The following is a 14,003-nucleotide window of genomic DNA, read 5'->3' as shown; positions in this document are numbered from 1 at the left end:
GCATTGCAAACTAACTGGTCGAAATCATACAGGTTTGGGCAGCATGTATAAGCTGCAAGGGTCCTTTTAACGTAGTAACTGAAAAATTGAACCACTTCAGAGCTTTTTTTTCTTATTTCACTGCTGGAGTGGTGCTTCTAATCCAAGTGCCCTGCCTCCTGCCTTATAGTCGCCCTCAGGCGTCTTCATTTGTTATCAGTATTGTTCCCGATGGTCTTCTGCTTCATGGAATGGCCAGAGGTTACAACTCAATAAAAGTCTATGGGAGCCTCGTTCTGGCTCTCTTAGACTTGCACTGAGCGCTTGCAATGCAACTTCTGACTTCAGGCCAGTCAGAAGTTAAGATGGAGCCAAAGGACTGGAAAGATGCAGAAAAGCGGTGAAGACGCTGCAGGGCGAGTATAAGACTGCGGGGCAGGGGCCTTAAATGTAAAACACCATTCCAGCGGTGAATTAAAAAAAAACACTGGAGTGGTGCTTTAGGTGTTCTGTCAATAGCATGAAAGTAATGAGTATGATATAAAGAAAAGCAAATTCCCGTTCTCACATCCATTAATTTAGTTCCAGATAAGTCCATTAAGATACGATGTACCCCCACATTAGAATAACAAGTGTTAAAATAGGACAGGAGAGTCACTACCTTATTATCACATCGTAGCTATCAATTTTCTTTCCTAAAGTGCTGTTTCGCAGCACGCCACCGTTCCCGACAACAACACACTTCTTACAGGAAATACTGGAAGAGAGAAGAGATACAGAATTGTTGACACATTAATGACATAAATTCAGAAGCTGACCGTGCTATCTATACATCTCAGGAAGGAAGGGCAAGGCTGCACGTCAACCTTTAGTTGCCTGCGAATTACCGTAAAATGGTAATTCTGAGAACAGCGAGAACAGAAAAATAGAAGTAATGTACGTGTCAGGAGCCGTGCGGTCTGTATATGGCCGAGTTCAGAGAAATAACAAAAGTCTAAAGGAGGTGTTACACGCAGCGATATCACTGGTGGAAGCACCCGCCCCCGTCGTTTGTGCGTCACAGGCAAATCGCTGCCCGCGGCGCACAATATAGTTAGGAGCCATCACACGGACTTACCTGCCTAGCGACGTCACTGTGGCCGGCGAACCGCCTCCTTTCTAAGGGGGGGCGGTTCGTGCGGCGTCACTAAGCGACTGCTCAATAGAAGCGGAGAGGCGGAGATGAGCTGAATGTAACATACCGCCCACCTCCTTCCTTCCGTATTGCCGGCGGCCGCAGGTAAGCTGCAGTTTGTCGTTCCCCTTGGTGTCGCACGTAGCGATGTGTGCTGCCTCGGGAACGACGAACAACCTGCCAGATCAACAATCAACGATTTTTTGAGAAGGACGGACGTGTCAACGATGGACGATAAGGTTAGTATTTTCCATTGTTAACGGTCGTTCCGTGCTGTCACATGCAATGACGTCGCTAACGATGCCGGATGTGCGTCACGGAATTCCTGACCCCGGCGATATATCGTTAGATACGTCATTGCGTGTAACGGGGCCTTAAGGCGGATGGCCAGAAGAGAAAACCCATGACTTCTATGTACAAGAAAGAAAGAAACAAAAAACTCGGCCTATGAAGAGCATATGCATCGCTCATATTAACACCTTCATAACTGGGCGATTTTCCATTTTTGCACACATTTTTTTCTCTCCTTTTTCCAAGAGCCATACCTTTGTTATATTTTTCTGTTAATAAAGTCATATATATGATGGCTTGTTTTTTGCAGGTTGAGTTAAAAAAAAAAGTAAGTTGTGAAAGAAAGAAAGAAAAAACATTTGCAAAAATTTCTCTTGAGCAGCCATTTTCTGAGACCGGTAATGTTTTCACATTTGGGTAGATGGACTGAGCACGGGCTGGTTTTTTGGAGGGAAAGTAACCGCTTTTATTCATATCATTTTGGAGTAGGTAAGATGTTTTCATCGCTTCTTCCATTTTTTTTGCTGTTTTCGCCATTTACTGATTGGGTTAGCTGTATATTTTCATAGACCAGACAATACGGAGGAGGAGATACAACAGAAGTGTATTGTTTTAAAATTTATTTTTGTTTATTTTTAATGGTTGGAAAGGGAGATGATTCGAACTTCTACTTTCATTTCAGATTTTTTTTCCCTTATATTTTCACTATTTATTTGTCCCTTTAGGGGACTTTATCATCCAGTTGCTTGGATTATACATAACAATACAAAGTTTTGCTGTGTATAGCAAAAATCATGGTCTCTTATAAAGTCCAGCCACAAGCAGAGCACAGTCATCACAGGTGTCGGGGTCTTCAGTAAACCCCAATCTGTTATAGCAAGATGGCAAGCTACCGGTGCCCTGCAATTGCTGATGGGTTTCTAGACAAGCGTGCATCCGGGCCACGTGCTGTAAATGCCGCTCTCCCACATTGACAGCAACATTTAATAGGTTAGCAGCCACAGGCTCGACTTCAGCACAGCAACATCAAACAGGTCTGGGGGGTCTTCAGTAGATCCCAGTCTGTCATAGTAAGCTATTGGTGCCACACAATAGGCGGTTAGAGCAGTATGCCTCAAGGCTGCACGCTGTAAATTCTGCTCTCATAGATCGATACGAACATTTAATAGGTTAAAAGCCAAACCCAGAACTCCGCTCCACTCGCGGCTGCTAGATGATGATGGCTGAATAATGCAGCCATCATCTACCAAGAAAGATGTTGGCTTAGCTACTGAGCCTCCATAAAGACAAGGAGCTGACATTGGACGTACCAACGTGTCAAATGTCTGTAAGAGATTAAAGGTTTCTTCTTATATTCAAACTTTAGGAGCGCACCATTTCCCTGCCTCAGTGCTTGCCCGGGAAAGGGAACTCCTAATGACTGACAGCTTGGATCAGCAGCATGGTCGCTCCATTGGTCTGAACTGTCCAATGCGGCTAGTAAAGCCAGCTTTGCTTCTGCAACATGGGACTAAAACTGAGACATCGGCCAGCTTTAGAGAGTGTTGCTAGCGAGCTGCGCAGCAAACCAATTACAAGCTATACAATTCGAAATCCCTCCATTCTTGAGAATAGAAAGTAAATTGAAAAGTTGCTTATCCTTACAAGAACTTTGCAGTAATAAATATGAGACCACTCCTTTAATACATACCAATATTACAAGCCTAAATATGAAGGATTTTTTTCCTACCTATATTTGTGGCTAAAAACAGGAAAGAAAGCCAACAGAGAAACACAGACCGTTTCTTCTTCTTGGAGATCTCTTCTACATTTTGATAATTTTTCAGATACCACAGTGTTCCCTCTGACTCTCTCTGGATAGGTAGTACCCTCAGCCTTACCAATATTATGTGGTACACAGCGGCCTACATCTGGGTTCTGTCTTCTGGGCCGCATTGTACACAAACATGGGTCATCACTGTGGGGTTAGTCTTGCACATATGGTGACTGTTGTGCACTGTGTCATGGCTTCCATTTATAAACCTATCAAATCTGGGAAAACTGCCTTAGACCTTCAGACATTTTGTTTTTTTCCCACATACAATGTCTGTCCAATCCATATTTTTCATGGAGAGAATAGGTACCCACCATAGTAGTCTATGGAGTTGTTCACATGTCAATAATTTAGCCCACTTCCCCTCCAGTGGTTGGATGCCCTCAGAATGGAAGGAGACTTCTTGGCACTGCAGGAAGCCTGGTACTGCCTCGTTTGCTGTATTATCATCAGGAAATAGTTGCTGATGCAGACATTTCTTCAGGTTCCGAAATAGAAAATAATCACTGGGAGCAAAGTCTGGACCATAGAGGGTGTTGACATGATCTTTCCAGCTTAAGAAAATTTGACAGGTCATCCTGAGCTAGGGTCATCTTGAATCGATTCCCTATCCCATTTAAACTGCTTGGCCCAAAACTTTACTTGCTACCTGTGTTTCCCTGAAATAAGATAGTGTCATATTACTTTTGTCTCCAAAAGATGAGCTAGGGCTTATTTTTGGGGATGTCTTATATTTTGTACTGGTGGCACAGATTGGGTCACCCGTAAATGAATACTCACCCACCTGTGATTGGAACTTTTGTTAATGAAAAAATGAATATTCACCCACTTCCCTGCCCACCCTCCTACGTGGCATCAGTGATTCATGCAGACTGTCATATTACTACCCGAGGATCGCAGCACAATGCTCGCACTGGCTGCAGCCCTTTTGATCCAAGCAAGTCAGTATGTATTTCTATGCTGCTGTCACGCTCAGGTGAGGAGAGCCACCGGCCAGGGAGAACATTGCAATACAATCCTCGGGCAGTAATACGACTGTCTGAGACCCGGCACAAAGGGGTGGGCAGAGAAGGATGTGAATATTATTCTTTTTTTCACTAACAGAAGTTCCAATTATTGATGTAGGCAGAGGGGTGGGTGTGATTATTGGCGGGAAGAGGTGTCATTACATTAAATAGCCGGCATGTGACTATAAACAACATGGCTTATAGCCACGCAATGGGGCAACATACACCTATAGAAGTTACATATCCTGAAAGGGCAACCACAACCCTACTTAAGGATACTATTAGTATAATAATCTATAACCAAGGCTTATTTTTGGAGTAGGGTTTATATTTTAAGCATACTCCAAAAACGCTGAAAAATCCTGCACGGACATATTTTCAGGGAAATACTAGTAAGAAGGTACATATACATCAACCATCCCTTCATTAATTTATTTAGGCTTCTTTTCTAAGCCCCCTTTCACAGAACGAGAGATCGGGAGAGAATTTACCCATCTGAGCATGCTCTGTTAAAAAAAAAAAAAAAAAAAAAAAAAAAAAAAAAAATGATCCGTCGCCATAATCCGTCATGTGACTGTTTACGACAGATCATGCGCCCATTGGCTTCCATTTTAATAAACGACGGACGTAAACGAAAAACGGTAATGTGGACGTTGTCTCCATCTGACGGACACACATTTTTCGACGGCTCCGTCGATCAACGGATGAAATGTGAGGCCATCCTTTGCTAATACAAGTCAATGAGAAAAAAACGGATCCAACGCTGGATCTGGTTTTTTTTTCAAAATGCGACGGATTGTGACTTATGGCAAAAAACGGATGTGTGAAAGGGACCTAAATTGGTAAGAAACGTAACCATGGAACGTAGGTCCAAATCCCTCACTTTCTTCATAACGCTGCATTTGCCGTCCAGTCACTTCCAGGGCTCTCATCAGACTCAACTTCCACAGTGTCTGTTGCATTTCCAGATATGTCTCAACACGTACAGAAAAGCTTTGCTCTCGTACAATGACAGAAAATGCTGGGGTAGATAACTAAGGCTGCTTTCACACATCAGTTTTTTTTGCATCAGGCACAATCCGGATCAAAAACCTATGCAACGGATGCGGCGAAAAAAACGGATTAGTTGCACAAGTTTTTCCATGCGGCCCGTCCGTTTTTTGATGGATGCGGCTTGATACTAAGGATCCGCATCCGGCGTCCATAGGCTTGCAGTGTAAATAGCGCTGCATCGCACAGGATCCGGCGCAATGCGGTTTTTTCACCGCACAAAAAAAAAATGTTACAAACAGAGAAAATACACAGGACCAAGAGTTGCATGTCGACCAAATGATCAATTATATCAAACCTCTAAGTTTATAATTGACAGCAACTCTGACTACATATTATTACTGGACAAGTCGCAGAGAAATAGCGTGAGAAACAAAGAAAAAGAAACGACCAAACGTCCAATTGATGTGAAACATATATTTAATATTTATTATGATCAGTGCAGGGGTGGACATACAGATAAAAGTTAGTTAAAAGAAGCACAACAACCAGAAAAAACCAGCAATGTGGCAATTGCCCATATAAATCCCCAGACTCATACAGGCACCATATATATAATGGCAATCAGCAAAAATTGGACATATATTAGGTTAAATGGGATAGAGAAAATACGATCAAAGACACATGGTTAAGTTGTTTAAGGAATTATTCCCATGGATCAAAAAATGCTGCTGACTGCTCATTATTAAGCATGTATTTTACTACATAATAGTTAAACATACAAAAGTGGCAAGCAACCTTTACAAGGATGGTATCCAATTGTCTGAGTGAACATTATATTGGTGCCAGTGCAGTCACATATAGGGCCACGTGGGAAGGTAAGCACGGTCAATTACATAACCTCATAGTCGAATTCGTCACAGAACGTGAATATTTCTCAGATATAAGCCAATACTATCTAGCACAGACAGCGCTTACACTTACCACGTGTGTATCAAGGATTACAACCAGCCGGAATTTCCGCCTACCCGACGGCCGTTTCGGCAACCGCCTTCGTCAGGGGGGGTGGAGTTATGCCATGTGACAGGCTCTGATAAAGGAGGTGCGTGCCAATCACAATCCGGCATCACCGCACGTGACGCATGCGTCGCCACAGCAACACACGACGCCCGCCGGACGCCGCGTCAAGGGCGGGTGACGTCAGATCACAGCACATGATCCGGCAACACCCACCCATAGAGACGCAGCTATCCGGAGGACGCCGCATGCAAAGAGGCACGCATGCGTACCGGTGATCCGTATGGAGATAATTGCTGAATGAGTGAATTTAGTATAAAATTATATAGGAGAATTCTGCAGAAATATATGGGCAATTATGCACATCTAAAAACCACATATGGATATCCTCATTATCAACATATTGGTTAAAACATGTAATGGATTACAGCTGAGATTATACTAAAAAAGCCTAACTATAGTTAAATATAACAGTCAAAAAAGGAAAGATAGATAGATCATCTGTGGTCACATACGTCTGGTTATAATTCCAAAACTAAGATTAGTTGTAATAAGGCCTCAATATACCATAATTCCAAGATGTATGTATAGCAAAAATACATGATTATATATCTCTATATTCAGAGTAAAAAAAAAATGTGCCAGGCAATGCTCCATCCGGCCGCCGCATGGGCTAAATATGTCGCATCCGGCAAAAAACGGACGCAACGCAAGGTCCAATACGGCGCTAATGCAAGTCTATGCGGAAAAAAACGCAACCGGCGGCAGAAAAACGGTTGCGTTTTTTCTGCAAAGCGCCGTATTGTGCCGCTCAGCAAAAAACGGATGTATGAAAGCAGCCTTATTGGACAACTCTCGCAACAAAATCATGGAGACCTGTCCTTTTTAAATCAAGATCACTGACAGCGCTCATTGTCGTATGCGAGAAATCAATGTGCTGCCAGTTTTAAACATTATACTGGATAGGAAAAGCTTTGCAATTGTTGGGGAATATGAGAAAATCACTGATGGGAAAAATGGACATAGTGACCAAACACTAATGAAATATTGATCTGTGCTTTTACGTACGAGAAAATAGAAAGGGATTTCAATAAACTAAACGCGGAGCCCGTCTCCATGTCACAATACTTACTTCTTGATGTCATCCGGGAGGTCACATTTTGGAAGCTTCTTCATTGCCACATCGAAGTATCTTTCTGTTGAAACATAAAAAAAAGGATGAAAATTTCCGCTGCCCAAAGTAACCCCCAAAAGTGTAAGATCAGACCTGTGATCAGATTGTTATAACAAATAGCCGTGATCTAAACACCGCAATCTTCCACTTATAATAAACACAACGAATCAGCTATGACCGCAATGGTCTGAGAGCGCAGACTTCTCAAGTTAAAGGGGTGGATCATCACAGATTTATTTTCTTTAAAACATATGTTCTTGTCATTTACAATTTCCTGCTCCTCAGGCGTCTTTTATTACACCGCTTACAATCTCTAGTGATCATTACCAGAATATTTTCTTCCTTTGCTGTCCAAGCCCTCACACTCCACCTAATGACACCATGTTGGCACACCCACTGATAGGAGACACAGCTCTACGAGTGCAGGAGTATTGCTTTACAGGAGAAAATGTGAATGTATAGAATCAAATCCAAAAAAATTACCAAATTTTTATTAAGTGCTTCCAAGCAAAATAAAAAAAATGTTAGTTACATTAGGGTGAAGTGAATTAAAATCATACGCGTTTCAGCGTTACTGCCTTAGGGTATGTGTTCACAATCAGGACCTGCTGCATTCTACCTGTGTAGAACACTTGCGTCTCCGCAACAAAGAATTGACATGCTGTGGTTCTGAAAGCTGCACCGCCTGTCAGTTATCGCTGCGGGCCGTACACGCACAGTGGGCAGGAGATTTCTATAAATCCCATCCACTGTGCTAGTACTGTACAAGGGGCTGCTGATAAGTGTTTGGCTTTGTGATTTTTTTTGTTTCTATGGAAACGAATGTTACTTTACATGAAAGCCTTATGTGTCTAATATAGGTTTTCAAAATATTGTGTTTGTTGCTTATGGCAACAGTGTTCTACGCACGAGGGGAAAAAAATGGCGGAGTCTAATGCAATATTCACAGCAAGTGAGAGCAGAGGAGTGATAAAATTCTTATTTCTGCAAGGAAACTCCATGAAGGATAGTCATGGTGATATGTCGCAGACATTGGGGGATCAATGCCCTTCATATTCCACAGTTAAGAACTGGGTGGACAAATTTAAATCGGGCCAATTCAGCACCAATGATGAGGAACGTCCTGGACGACAGAGTGGTTGTTGTTCCGGAGATCGTCGATGCTGTACACAGCCTCATACTGGAGAATAGACGAATTTCAACTAAAGCAATAGCAGACATCATGGGGATTTCCCGTGAACGTGTTTGTGTCATTATCCATGAACATTTGGACATGAGGAAGCTGTCTGCAAAGTGGGTCTTTTAAAGCCTACATGAAAAACTCCACTGTAAATCTGTAAAGTGGGTCCCCAAATGTTTGATAACAGATCAAAGAAGCATGCAAGTGAAAACTTCCCAGTCCATTTGTCAGCGTTTCCGGACAGATAAGAACTTCCTGGATTGACTGGTCACTATGGATGAGACCTGGATTTATTTGTATGACCCTGAAAACAAGAAGCAGTCAAAAGAGTGGAGGCACAGTGGTTCTCCTCATCCAAAGAAGTTCAGGGTGCAAAAATCAGCCACTAAGGTGATGGTGTCTGTGCTCTGGTATAAGGAGGGCGTGCTGTTAGTGGACTACCTTCAAAAGGGTTCCACCATCAATGCAAGGTATTAGATTGAACATTTGGACAAATTGAAGGCAGCTCTGATGGCCACAAGGTGCAGCAAGCTGTTCAAAGGAATCTTGTTCCTGCAAGACAATGCCTCCACTCACACTGCACAAGCGACCACGGCAAAACTGGCAGAGCTGAGCATCCAGCTGGTTGACCACCCACCTATTCACCAAATCTAGCTCCCTCCGACTATCATCTGTTTCCTAAAGAAACACCTCAAGGGTACCAAATTTCACAACATTTCTGATGCCATGGCTGCTACGGATGCCTGGTTTGAGGCACAACCGAAATCCTTCTTTTTGCTAGGCTTACAGAACTTGGAATAACGATGTAAGAAGTGTGTTGACATCAGTGGAGAGTTGTGGAATAAATGTAAAGTTTGATCATCCTACCTCGTTTCTTTCTGGGTAAAGACATAGACTTATCAGCAGCACCTTGTACAATGCAGAGTTTTGGAAGCAGCTGTATTAAAAAAAAAACCCGCTGTGAACCCTGATCGTGCGCATGCAGTCTTATATATTAATACAAGTGAGTGAAAAGTAAAACTATTTAACCATGTTCCAGTGACACCCCCTATGGGAAATCTAGTTGTACAGCAATATCAGGAGTAACATTAAAATCTGTGCTGGGTCCTGCAAATTACCCCTGATGCACCAATGCACGTATACATTTCATTCATAATAATAAATTAAGTCTTGGTGGGTATTATTGCCTTCGGGTGCACGGGTATTTAGTTGATAGATCCACCAGCTATCTCTGCTTAGTAATTTACATTTGATATCTCCACCCCAAATAGGGATTTTCACTTTTTCAATACTCATTACTTCCAGAGCTGATGTATTACCAACATGTTGCTGAATAAAGTGTTTGAGATGGCAGAACTTTTATGCAGTATTTTATTATTAGCATCTGATAGATGGCGAGGTAGTTTAACCTTTAGGGGACCTCCCGTGCAGCCAACATATTGCAAGTTGCAAGGGGCACATCTAATCAGATATATGACTATTTCCCACAGGGGGTGTAAGGGTGCGTGCCCACGATCAGTGTTTGCAGCGTTTTGCATACAGCATACTTCAACTGCACTCAAAAGGCTGAGTTGTACAGTACAAGCTCAGAGGATGAGATTTCTAGGAATCCCGTGCCCACTGTGCTTGTTTTCTCCGCAGCAAACACTGACCTGCAGTGCAGCTTTCCAGACGGCAGCATGTCAATTGTTTGCTGTGAATTAGCATGTGTCCTCTGTAGGGAGAACACAAGCAGGAGACCGCAGTGCACTGAACCCTGATTGTGGGTACGAGCAGATGCGGTCTCCTGCAGAGGAGACTCACGGCCCCTCAGATCAGGATCCGCTGCGTCCAGGACGCAGTGAGTCCGGATCGTGGGCACATACCCTAACCAGGGTAAATAGTTTTGTTTTTCATTCACTTGTATCAATAATGCATTAACGATGAAACGAGTATGATTTTAATTCACTTCACCCTAATGTGACTAACATTTTTTATCATGCTTGGAAGCACTTAACAATTTTGGAAATTTTTGGAGCCTCAGTGCTGCATTTGTTTCTATACATTCATATTCATATTCCTCTGGACTTTGCTACACAGCAGGACTCACGCGCTGGACACACGGAGAAGGTGAACTGATCATTTTCTTTCTCTGGAACTATAAAAAAATGTTATGTTCCTTGTAAGCCCTTGTGCCAAAGCTCCATGGTATAAAAAGACATATCCACAAAGAAAGTTGACGAATTTGTGAATTACGACCAAGAAACTCAGTTGGATGCAGCGGAGTACGATCCACAGAAGTGAAAGTATCCTATTTCTGGAGCATTATATGGCCATTTGGATTAAATTGTTAACAAAATAGAATGTATTAACAAAAATGTATTCTGCACACAAAACCCACAAATCAAATGAATAGAAATGTAATTATTAAAAGGCAAAAACTGAGCTAATAGAAGCATTTCACAACATATATTTCAACACCACAGATATTCCACACAGGCTAAACTAAATTGGACAAGTAATGTGCTCCGCCTGTCTCTTTCCAGGTCTGTCTCTTTCACCGTATGTCCCTGCCTGTCCCCATTTCCCTGCCTGTCCCCATTTCCCTGCCTGTCCCTATTTCCGTCTGTCTCTATTTCCGTCTGTCTCTCTCTATCCGTCTCCCCACCGACATCTTACCTCACATATAAACTTCTTATACTATGAAAGTCTTTTGTTCCTATAGCAACCAATCACAGCTCCTACTAATAACCTGTAGTTCCAGGCTCAATTTACTTGAATGGAGGCATGTTTTTTGGAGAGTAACTGTAAAGCGCGGGGTTAAAATTTCCTGTCAAAACATAGTCTACGACGTTCCCTGGGTCACATGAGGTGTCTGTGCAAAATTTCGTGATTGTAAATGCGACGGTGTGGATACACTTTTCCTCCATTATGTAGATAGGGGCAAAATTTATTGGTAAAATTGGAACGCGTGGGGTTAAAATTTCGCCTCACAACATAGTCTATGACGCTCTTGAGGTCCAGACGTGTGAGTGTGCAAAATTTTGTGGCTGTAGCTGCGACGGTGCAGATGCCAATCCCGGACATAAATACACATTCACCATATTATATATATATATATATATATATATATATATATATATATATATATATATATATATATATATATATATATATATATATATATATATATATATATATAATTGCCTTATTCTGTCTGTCTGTCTTGCTCCAAAATTCTGTCGTTACCGTGACTTGCGTCTCGTAGGCCGCTCGCCTCGCCTCCGCTCCCCTCGCACGGATTGGCCGCTCGCCCAGGCTCTGCCCCCCACACGGATTGGCCTCTAGCCCCGGCCCCCTGCACGCATTGGCAACTCGGCCACGCCCCGCCACCCTCACGCATTGCACGCTCGCTCTGGCCCCGCCCCCCGCCCGCATTCCCCGAACCGACACGGAGCCCCGACTCCTAGGTGAGTGCTGTATCCCAGGTGAGTGCTGTACCCCCGGGAGCCCACACCAGCGTACGCCGGCAACCCAGCCGAAACATACCCTCGCATTGCTGGGGTTGCCGTCGTACGCTGGTGTGGGCTCCCGTGCGTGTGGGGTACGCTGGTAACCATGGTACACATCGGGTAATATTGTGTAGCATGGTTACCAGCGTATGCCGGCTCCCTGCCCATTCAGATCGTTGGTCTCCCGCTGTCATACGCTGATGCGTGCTGCACAGCAGGAGACCAACAAGTGACCCAGCACTGTCTCTTTGAATACTTACCTGATGTGTACCATGCTTACTAGCTTACCCCGACTCCCGGCACACGTACGCTTATAACAATGATACACATCAGGTAACTATGGAAACCGCTTTGCATAGTTGCCCCGCTCGGCCAGGCCCCCCCGCTCGGCCATGCCCCCACACTCTGCCCCCCTCGACCACGCCCCCCACACTCTGCCCCCTCGGCCACACCCCTTACAATCTGCCCCCCTCGGCCACGCCCCCCACACTCAGCCCCCTCGGCCACGCCCCCACACACACGGCCACACCCCCCACACGCTCGGCCACGCCCCCCAAACACATTGGGCACCTATACACCTCCCCCCAGGACTACTCCACCTATCAGACACCTCTCCTCCATGACTACTCCTCCTATTATACTCCCCTTCCCCAGGACTACTTCTCCTATTATCCTCCTCTCCCCCCAGGACTACTCCTCCTATTATACTCCTCTACCCCCAGGACTACTCCTCCTATTATCCTCCTCTCCCCCCCAGGTCTACTCCTCCTATTATACTCCTCACCTCCAGGACTACTCCTCCTATAATACTCCTCTCCCCCAGGACTACTCCTCTTATTATCCTCCTCTCCCCCCAGGACTACTCCACCTATTACCCTCCTCTCCCCCCAGGACTACTACTCCTATTTTCCTGCTCTCCCTCCAGGACTACTCCTCCTATTATACTCATCTCCCCCCAGGACTACTCCTATTATACTCCTCTCACCCCAGGACTACTCCTCCTATTATTCTTCTCTCCCCTCAGGACTACTCCTCCTATTAGACTCCTCACCCCCAGGACGACTACTCCTATTATCCTCCTCTAACCCCAAGACTACTACTCCTATTATCCTCCTTTCCCCCCATTTCTACTCCTCCTATTATCCTCCTTTCTCCCCAGGACTACTCCTCCTATTATCCTGTTCTCCCCCCAGGACTACTCCTCCTATTATTCTTCTCTCCCCCCCCCCAGGACCACTCCTCCTATTATCCTCCTCTCCCCCCAGGACTACTCCTCCTATTAGACTCCTCACCCCCAGGACTACTCCTCCTATTATACTCCTCACCTCCAGAACTACTCCTCCTATTATACTCCTCTCCCCCCAGGACTACTCCTCCTATTATACTCCTCTCCCCCCAGGACTCCTCCTCCTATTATACTCCTCTCCCCCCAGGACTCCTCCTCCTATTATACTCCTCTCCCCCCAGGACTCCTCCTCCTATTATACTCCTCACCTCCAGAACTACTCCTCCTATTATCCTGCTCTCCCCCAGGACTACTCCTCCTATTATCTTCCTCTCTCCCCAGGACTACGCCTCCTATTATTCGCCTCTCCCCCCAGGACTATTCCTACTATTATACTCCTCTCCCTCCAGGACTACTCCTCCAACACACACACACACTGCACAAAAAACATACCTCCCCCCAAAACACACACACGCCCACACAAACCGTGCAACACATACAGCACCACACACACACACACACCTCTGTAGACACACAGCGCTCTACAAACAACGCAACACACAAACAACACCGCTCTCACACACCCCCACCCAGACAACACCCAGAACATTTACAGCGCCCTACACAAATACTTGGCAACTACAGACATCTATATGTATGTA

The 14,003-nt window shown here is 44.5% G+C and overlaps 1 protein-coding gene across 1 annotated transcript in view; it reads right to left on the bottom strand.

Moving 5' to 3' along the window:
* Nucleotides 1-14,003, bottom strand: part of ST3GAL6 (ST3 beta-galactoside alpha-2,3-sialyltransferase 6) — a 75,029-nt gene that overhangs the window by 12,847 nt on the left and 48,179 nt on the right. The window contains exons 2-3 of the mRNA XM_075335139.1: nucleotides 7,404-7,467; nucleotides 641-736 (exon numbers count right to left, since the gene is read on the bottom strand). Coding sequence (XP_075191254.1) covers nucleotides 641-736; nucleotides 7,404-7,447 — 140 coding nt within the window. The 5' untranslated portion in view covers nucleotides 7,448-7,467. The remainder of the gene's footprint in view (nucleotides 1-640; nucleotides 737-7,403; nucleotides 7,468-14,003) is intronic.

The sequence above is a fragment of the Anomaloglossus baeobatrachus genome, chromosome 2 (genome assembly GCF_048569485.1).
Source record: "Anomaloglossus baeobatrachus isolate aAnoBae1 chromosome 2, aAnoBae1.hap1, whole genome shotgun sequence".
Classification (NCBI taxonomy): Eukaryota; Metazoa; Chordata; class Amphibia; order Anura; family Aromobatidae; genus Anomaloglossus; species Anomaloglossus baeobatrachus.
The sequence above is the reverse complement of the archived record's forward strand: the minus strand, read 5'-3'. Positions and strand labels throughout refer to the sequence as shown.